The sequence below is a fragment of the Apaloderma vittatum genome, unplaced genomic scaffold, assembly GCF_000703405.1.
Source record: "Apaloderma vittatum isolate BGI_N311 unplaced genomic scaffold, ASM70340v1 scaffold22796, whole genome shotgun sequence".
Taxonomy (NCBI): Eukaryota; Metazoa; Chordata; class Aves; order Trogoniformes; family Trogonidae; genus Apaloderma; species Apaloderma vittatum.
The window spans coordinates 3,188-12,110 of NW_009720414.1; the positions used below are offsets into that span (position 1 = coordinate 3,188).

At 51.4% G+C, this 8,923-nt stretch overlaps 1 protein-coding gene across 1 annotated transcript in view; it reads right to left on the reverse strand.

Moving 5' to 3' along the window:
- The window catches only part of LOC104275144 (dihydropyrimidinase-related protein 4-like), a gene marked incomplete at both ends in the record, with an annotated part of 11,352 nt that extends 3,139 nt beyond the window's left edge, over positions 1-8,213 (reverse strand). The window contains 8 exons of the mRNA XM_009871015.1: positions 1,694-1,850; positions 2,518-2,638; positions 2,731-2,799; positions 3,660-3,740; positions 3,825-3,886; positions 5,506-5,670; positions 7,441-7,625; positions 8,125-8,213. Of these exons, the coding sequence (XP_009869317.1) occupies positions 1,694-1,850; positions 2,518-2,638; positions 2,731-2,799; positions 3,660-3,740; positions 3,825-3,886; positions 5,506-5,670; positions 7,441-7,625; positions 8,125-8,213 (929 nt within the window). The remainder of the gene's footprint in view (positions 1-1,693; positions 1,851-2,517; positions 2,639-2,730; positions 2,800-3,659; positions 3,741-3,824; positions 3,887-5,505; positions 5,671-7,440; positions 7,626-8,124) is intronic.
- Positions 8,214-8,923: the final 710 nt, after the last annotated feature.

The following is an 8,923-nucleotide window of genomic DNA, read 5'->3' on the forward strand; positions in this document are numbered from 1 at the left end:
ACAGTGACACCCCACCATCCCCCAGCCCAGGCCGAGGACACGGCGCCTGGCACAGGCAGCCAGTGGGATTTAAACGCTGGAATCACCCAAGAGATGCGAACAGCAGCCTCATAAGCACCATTTCTATTCTCTCCTAAGCCGGCCGTTATTTTTGCCATCTAAACCAACATTTCAATCTCTGCACCTTCCCTTTGATTGTTTTAGGGAATGGTTCTCCAAGCAAGGTTGCTTTTAAAGCAAGGATATGGTTAAATAAAGTAAGACCCTGGATGAACTCATATGTTATTCACTGTCATCTTCTAAGGGTGAAGGACCGGGACACGTGCCGGCAGGCAGGGCAAGAACAGAAGTGAGCACGTGTAGCTCGGTGAGCCCGCCAGCATCCCACCAGACTTCTGCTGAAGCTGTGCCAGACTGAACTACGCTTGCACTTTATTGACTCTTCTTGGAAAACAGGAAATGTATTGAGGTATCTTTATATTCTCTTTAAGATACACTAACAAGAAACTAGGGTTATAGGGTTATAGGTTGGACTTGATGACCCCAGGGGTCTTTTCCAACCTGAATGTCTCTGTGATTCTATGAAAGACTTAGCAACTGTTTATCCTTCTAGGAAAAAAAAAAAAAAAGCATTTCAGAGAATTCTAAGAAATGCTTATTTCTTCTTTAAAAGAAACAACCAACACAAATCGTTTCCAATTACCTGGACCCATAAACATCTCTCACCCTATTTGAAGAATTCTTCATGCACTCGTTCCTGAGCTGACTTTTCCAACTCTACCCACACCGCAGTTAACGATTAATGCCGAGAGCTTTTCCGCCTGGAGCCGCTCCGTTATGAAGGGGGTGTTGCCCGGGCGAGCTGCACGCAAACCGTCTGCTGTGAACGAACCGTGTCGCCTCCCGCCAGGCAGCAGTGACACATTTGGTGTGCGTTTGCCGTGAGATGTGAAACCCGGGCCCCTGGCAAAGCCGGGGCTGCGAGGAGCAGCTCATGGAGGGGTTTGTGCTTCCCTCCCGCCGTGGCTCTGGGGTTTCCCCCGTGGCTTGGCCACCAAACTCAGCACGTTGGCACAGCTCCGCACGGTGATGAGCCCTATAAGCCTGCATTTCACACATTTAAAAATCTTGCAGATGCCTGGCACTGCTTTTGATAAAAGTCGTCTTTTTGCTTTGATGCTGAAGCAGCGCAGGTTTTGCTGCTGTCCCGCCTGCGCTGGGGGGTCCCGGCCCCCCCAGGGACACTGCACCTGCCCCACTCTGGCTCTGCAGGAGGAACTGGGCAATACGAGCCTGATTCTTACACAGAAAACCTGGTAACTATTACCCGGCTTCATCGAAGTGCAATTTAGACTCCTTTTAAAAGAGCCACCTGGCTCCTTGCTCAGACATCACCCATAGATCTATTCTTTTGATATGGAAAATATGCAACAACTGCCAAGATTATTTTTTCCTGCTCTGATTATAACGTCAAGGGGAAGGCTAGATTGCGCGGCAGCCTTTGCTGTGCCGCTGCACCCCGCAGTGCCCAGCCATGGGAGAAGAGGGGGAATGTCCCCAGGGAGGTCAGGGGCTGCCACCCCCCCGCCCCACTCCCCAGCGCTGCTGCTGTTGCAAAGGGCACTCGGAGCGGTGCCGGCGGGATGCAAACACGGCGGATGCTCTCGGGCATCTGCACCGACGCAGAACTCACCAGGACAAGAGGGAGGTGAGATGATCCGGTGTGGTGGGGTCCGGGCTGACAGGGGGAGACGTGACAAAGGCAGCAGCTTTGGCCCAGTTTTTACTCCAGTAGTGCGAGCCGTCGGTGCCCAGGCTGGCGGTGATGGGCTCCCCGTACACCACCGTGCCTGCGGAACCGTCGGTTACCGAGAGCCAGCGTGCTGCGGATCCTCGCGCCGCGTGGACAAACACCGCAGCCAACAAGACAGCTTCACTTATCTTCAGTGTTCCCCGAATTTCAGCTTTTTAAATTAATGCTAATCCCTCAGATTATCTCACGCGTCTGGGAAACGCTGACGGAACAACTCCTGAACCCATCTGTTTTCTCCTGAGGCCAAACTTACGTTCATACCTACAAACCATTGCGCCTTCCTCTAAATCAGAGCAGTGTCTGGCCGTCGCCTGCCTGGGGACCCCTGGCAGAGCCCCCTGCCCTGCTCACCCAGGACTACTTCCAGCTCTTCCCATGATACCTCCAGTGCAAAACTGAAGCTTGCTCCAGTTCTGGTTTTTATTTAGTTCATGACAAATGAGTGCAAGGGAATTATTTTCTTTTTATCAGCTGCATCTACTGAGATGCAGTTGTCAAATTTTCAAGCACATCTCCTCAAATCTTCCTAGCTCAGAGCAATTAGCTCTGGCACAGTCTGTGAAGAAAAGCCAATGCTGTTTTAGCACCCTTAAAATGTGAGAGAACTTGGTGATAACGAGTTCTTTAACTCTGCAGCTAGAATGATACTCCTGAACATGTTTAAATAGGCTCAATTAACACACAAATATGAAATAGTGCCCTACCTTTCCTCTTGGCTTGGGCCAAGACATCTGCCGCGCCTCTGCTCATTATTTTGGTGACGTACAAGGGGCAGTTGGCTTGCTTCGCGATGGTAATCGCGCGGTACACCGCCTCCGCCTCCACCTGCGGACACCAGGACTCAGGCAGAAATGATCTCAGGGAACCCGAGGCTGTTCCCACCCCGGGGAGTTGTGCCGAGGGGCTGCAGACCTCACCTCCTCAGGGCGGCTGAGGACGTGCCCCTCCGGCCCCGTAATCCCGAGTTCCAGCAGCCTCTTCTGCTCCTGCGTGGAGGAAGACAAATGGAAGAATGGTCAGTGACATGACCAGCCTGCCCGAGGCTGTGGGACACAAAACTCCTTACGAAGAAGCACCCGAACTGGGTGGAGATGCACGAACAGGACCAGGCGACGCCATCTCCACCTGCGACACTCCACAAACTGCTGCGGCCGCTTCCCAGGAGCCCCATCTCCTGCCGTGGGCAGCAGCTGTGTCCCCACAGCACCTCTGCACCTTCCCACCCTTCAGACTCTGGAGGATGTGGGATTTTCAGCCCGTCACCACTTACATAAAGACATGCTCCTGAAGATATTGAACTGCCTGGGATCAAACTGTGTTTCAGAGCCAGCTGAAGAAAAGGTTTCTGAGATAAAATCCCAGGGCGGTGGGAATTAGCCTTTATCCTGGTTGTTGAAATAAGCCCATTTGAAGGATTAGATCCTGCTTTCATTTTAAACTCTACTCCCACACCAGATTGAACACTTGTGTGACCATAGGCGAGAAGGAACTGCAAGTCTAATTCTACCTTGCATCATTGCATTGCAGCACGTATCTATGATTTTCTTTTCTAAACGTGAAAAGGAAAAAATAACAATGAGCCAAGACTGCAACACCAGGGAAGCTCCTGAGTGCCGTTTGTGGAGATGAGCGCTGCCAAGTGCAATGCACATTGTGATGCAAACCTCCTCATTCCCTCAAGTACTCAAGACTTCCGAACAAGACGATAATGAGACAAAGCACCACTTAAGGCAGCCAGTCTTCCAGACGCCTCAAAATGTTGGGAACCTCTGCTAAAGTCAGCACTTTGCCTTAAACACAGGCACCTCCAGCCAACCTGTCCTGGACGCGAGCATAACCACCGTACCTCATCGATGATGTCTCCGTTCTCAGCGTGCACTTGCGCGATGGCCCCCAGGTCACGGATAATGCAGAATATTTCGTACATCTGCCAAGAGACAGAGGGTTGCCCAACGTCCCACATGGCAGAGCTGGTGCTCAGACCTCCGCTGGGGCCAGCTGAGCGCGTTACCTGGGCATCGCTGCACTGCAGCTTGTCCTTGTAGGCCATGAAAACCAGGAAGGAGTTCACACCTTGAGAAAAGGAAAGGACATATGTGCTAATAAGCAGGAAGGCTGTGCCACAGAGGGTCAGAGCAACAGCAACATGAGGCTAAGGGCTGCGGTGGGGAATGTCCCCACAAGAGCTGAACCTCAAAGGCTGGGAGCCATGAGAGACAGCACCCCCCCACCTCTGGATGGACCTGAACCTCACCAAGAACACCCCACAGCCCCTTCCTGATTTTGGGTGCTCTCCACAACTTGCTCCAAAACGCACAGAATCAAAAGCTGAGTTTTCCCTTCAGAGTGGTTTTGACCTCTGGTTTATCCCCAACCTCTTTCTGATAACTTTCTTGGCATCTGTGCAGCCCTGCTAAGGCTAACTGACAGCAGAAGATGTATCTGTGCTAGTAGAGCACTGTTATTGAGCGTGCTCCTATTCAGCCAGAGAAACAGAGGGGTAGCACTTCGCACACAGCACTGCACGCAGCCCTGATTTATGTCATTTCTATTTAACAAAAAGGATCATTCATGAAACGCTGAGTCAAAGTCCAGGCACCGCTACTGTATTTTATATGGACAGAGGCAACAGCTAATCCCAAACTACGATCAAATTGCAAACAAACTGTACTTCATATGAAAAATACCCGGTCTAAGCTTAGAATAGCTGCATTACTTCAGCCACTCGCATTTTAATAGGAAATTCACTGCAAATTCCTATGTTAATTGACCAATTAAGCCTTTGCTTGCAAGACTGCAAATTACACTGAAGTCATTTAGCTCTACATTAGCATATGTGAAAGCAAAATGTAGTCCCAAAACATGTTAATAAATATTAATGAAATGCATGAATTCCTGCCCCATGGCCGCTCTCCAGCAAGCCTCATCCAGCGGATACTTCACACCTGGAATCCTGTGTCCACTTCGGGGCTCCCCAGTTCAGGAGAGACAGGGACCTACTGGAGAGAGTCCAAGGGAGAGCTACGAGGGGGATCAAGGGACTGAACATCTCTGCTGGGAAGAGAGACTGAGAGACCTGGGGCTGTTCAGCCTGGAAAGGAGACGGCTGAGAGGGGACCTTATGAACGTAGAGAAATATCTGAGGAAGGGGACAATCTCTTCTCAGCTGTGCCCAGCAACAGAACGAGGAATGATGGGTGTAAGGTAGAACATGGGAAGTTCCACCTCAACATGAGGAGAAATTTCTTCCCTGTGAGGGTGCCGGAGCCCTGGCCCAGGCTGCCCAGAGAGGGTGTGGAGTCTCCTTGGGTCACGCTCCCTTCATCATCCTCGGGGCCCTCCCCTGGAGGCCAACGGCGGGAGGATGATGAAGGGACTTGAACATCTCTGCTCAACAGGAGGAGGAGGGAGTCTCCTGCTCTGGAGACTTTCCAACCCACCTGGACGGTTCCTGTGGGGCTGCCCTGGGTGACCCTGCTCGGGCAGGGGGTGGCACTGGGTGATCTCCAGAGCTCCCTTCCAATCCCAACATTCTGTGATTCTGTGTAGGAATTACGGGCAGGAACGAAATCTCTATGGAAAGCCTAAAGCTTAGTTTTACTCCGTAATCCCCGTTTTGTTTCGCTCCAACACTTTTCTGTGTCTTGGGCAGCCTGAACGCCGGTGCCCGGCATTGCTCCCTTGGTGCCTACCCTTGTCCTTCACCAGAGCCTCCAGCTCCTCCTTCAGGCTCTCGTGCCAGCGCGGGATGTCCACGTGCAGCGAGTAGTCACAGCAGGCTTGGCCGTCGGCGGCGCCGCGCCACTGCTCGTAGGCGGCCAGGAGACTGGTTCCAGTGTCCGCGCAGACGTGGTCAACTGGGGAGACACTGCACAGCGTTAGCGCGCGCCATGGATGGGGCGAGGGAGGGACAGGGGGAGTGCAGTGGCCGTCACCGCTCCTGCACAGGGCTCTGCTGCTGTGAAACGAGACGCTTCAATACTGATTTGGAGGGCATTAAGAAGAGTGTGGCCAGTAGGTCAAGGCAGGTCATCTCCCCTCCCTGTCCTGCGCTGGTGAGGCCTCCCCTGGAATAGTGTGTCCAGTTCTGGGCTCCCCAGTTCAAGAGAGAGACAGGGAACTGCGGGAGAGAGTCCAGTGGAGGGCAACCAAGATGACCAGGGGACTGGAGCATCTCTCTTAGAAGGCTGAGAGAGCCTCTTGGACTGTTTAGCCTGGAGAAGGCTGAGAGGAGACCTTATCAATGTCTATAAATATCTAAAGGGTAGGTGCAGGGAGGATAGAGCTGGACTCTTTTCAGCAGTGCCCAGTGACAGGACAAGAGGCCGTGGGCACAAACTGGAACACGGAGAGTTTCACTTATACAAGGAAAAACTTCTGTGCGGGTGCCGGAGTCCTGGCCCAGGCTGCTCAGAGACGGTGTGGAGTCTCCTGCTCTGGAGACTTTCAAACCCCACCTGCCTTGTGTGACCCTGCTTTAGCGGGGAAGGGGTTGGATGAGTTGATCTCTAGAGGGACCAGTGCAGAGCTAGGCCAGCACTTGTCAAGACTGGTCCTTCAGTCCCACACCACGGTGGGCATTGGGACCAGGACAAGAACAAAAGAGAAATCAAAACTGTTGAACACAAAACCAGAACCCATGCTCACAGAGCCAAAAAATTGAGAAAAAACAACTTGCAGAGCTATGAAAAACCTATCAAAAGGCGTTTGAAACTTTCTTCTATTTTACTTCCTTAGGAGGTGAAGCAGGAGCAGCTCTATATTTTTCGTATATGTGTATAGCAAAAGAAGGAGGTTCTGGAATGTACATAATGCATTTTCATTAGCTTTGCAATGCTTTGTTTTCCACAGCAAAAATTAACATTTCTCTGCTTTGAGAGCAAATAATCTCTGCAACAATAAAAGACCCAATATGTTTTGCTAAATGACGTTCTGCAGAGAAGGACTTGGGGGTGCTGGTTGATGAGATACTCAGTGTGAGCCAGCACTGTGTGCTCACAGCCCAAAAAGCCCATCGCACCCTGGGCTGCATCAAAAGCAGCCGTGGCCAGCAGGGTGAGCAAGGGGATTTTCCCCGCTCTGCTCTCTCTGGTGAGACCCCACTCAGAGCTCTGTCTCCAGCTCTGGGGCCCAAAAATATGGACCTGTTGGAGCGGATCCAGAGGAGGCCACAGAGATGCTAAGGGGCTGGAGCAGCTCCCTGTGAGGACAGGCTGAGGGAGCTGGGGCTGTTCAGCCTGGAGAGGAGAAGGCTCCTAAAGGGGAGACCTTAGAGCGACTTCCCAGTGCCTGAAGGGGCTGCATGGAAGAAAGGGTGGGACTTTTTACAAGGGTGGGCAGTGACAGGACAAGGGACAACAGCTTTAAACTGGACAGGGCAGATTTAGATTAGACATTAGGAAGAAATTATCTAGAATCAGAGCGGTGAGACCCTGGCCCAGGTTGCCCAGAGCAGCTGTGGCAGATCCTCCCTGGCAGAGCCCAAGGCCAGGTTGGACGGGGCTTGGAGCCACCTGGGCGGGTGGGAGGGAGGTGGAGCGAGATGAATTTTAACTGCCTTTCCAAACCCAAACCGCTCCAGGATTCTGTGATACGTAGAAGTCTGTCTGAATGCTACTCCATCTTACTGATCATCGTGGTGCCTCCTGCCAGGGCTGCCTTTGTGCCTTGGTAGAAGTCATCGGCCGAGGTCATCCCCATGACAGGCATCTGCAGTCTGGTGTGGACATCTATCCCTCCTGGCATGACGAGCTGGTTGTAGGCATCGATGATCCTTACATCACTGGGAACAATCAGGTTTTCTCCAATTTGTCTGAAGACGATATCAAGATCTCCTGTTAACTGGGAAGAACCTTCAAGTGAAGATGCAAACCCAACTCCCAAGTCCTGCTGGTGGCTCACAGGCCTGTCCTGCCCAGGCCCCCTCCTCACCCCTGGGGCCTGTACCCCCCCCAGCACTCGTCAGCAGCATTGGGACACACAGGTCACCCCCTAGGGACCCCACTGAGGAAAGAGGTCTCCAGGTCAGACTCCGTAGGTTGCTCCTGACGTGCTCCTTTGCAGCACTGAGTTCGGCTCCTCACCCATCTCCTGCACAACCTACAGTGGAGCACGACCCGTCAGCACCTCAGACGTCCTTCTGGCTGCAAGAGTGCACCCATGTAGTTCTTCTCTGACACTACCCTAAAAAGCTCTTCTTGTTTTTCAAAAAGGGAACATATTTCCAACAGAAAAATGAATCTTGTTCAAATCCCATGGCACTGTATCATACGTAAAAAAATTACATTAGCAAATATAAATTTTTAACTTACTTTATTAGGCCGTCTTCCACATAAACATCTGCATAAAATGACTGATCATCGTTGACAATTTTTCCTCCTTTGATTAGAAGTTGCTCACTCTAAAGGAAAAAATTGACGCTTTTTAAAAGATTACTTTATTTAAATGCCACATTACTCATTCCGAGTTTTCTTTAAGTCTCGGACTTAAACTTTTTGCCCTTCTATCACATAGGTTTAGTGACCATCCAAACCAGCCTCCTCCACCTGCTGCAGTTACAGAGACACTTAATTGCATCTCATTAGCCTGGTAATTTATCGACATTTGTTAGTTTTCACAGTCTTGTCAGACGCAGATAATGCCTCAAGGACTTTCTTCACTTCAAAGCAAGACACGAGTTGTCGGATTTGCAGCGTCTAACCAGCAAAATCAGACAGCAGCTGCATTTATGTAAACGTGGAACTGCAGCCTCATTCTAGAGGATTCTTTTCCTGATGTCTGGTGTCGTTAGAAAAATTATTCCCAAGGCTGAAATGGGCAACACAAAGAGGACGTTGGCCTTAGCACAAGAACAACAGAAGGATGCAGGAGCACGTGGAGCTGACTTATAACACAGCAACGTGTGCTGAGCGGAACAGCCTGGAAACATTCCGGGGTTTTCTTTTAAAGAGCATCGCCGGCGTGAAAAAAACTACTGAAGCATTGCATTGTGTTTTTAAAAGTACCGAGGCTTTTACTGCACCTTCATTGTTCTCCCTGGTGCCTGAGTGCCGGCTGCCCCCCGGGAGAGCCCGACGGCCCCGCCCCCTGCAGGGCCCTTCCTCACCCCGT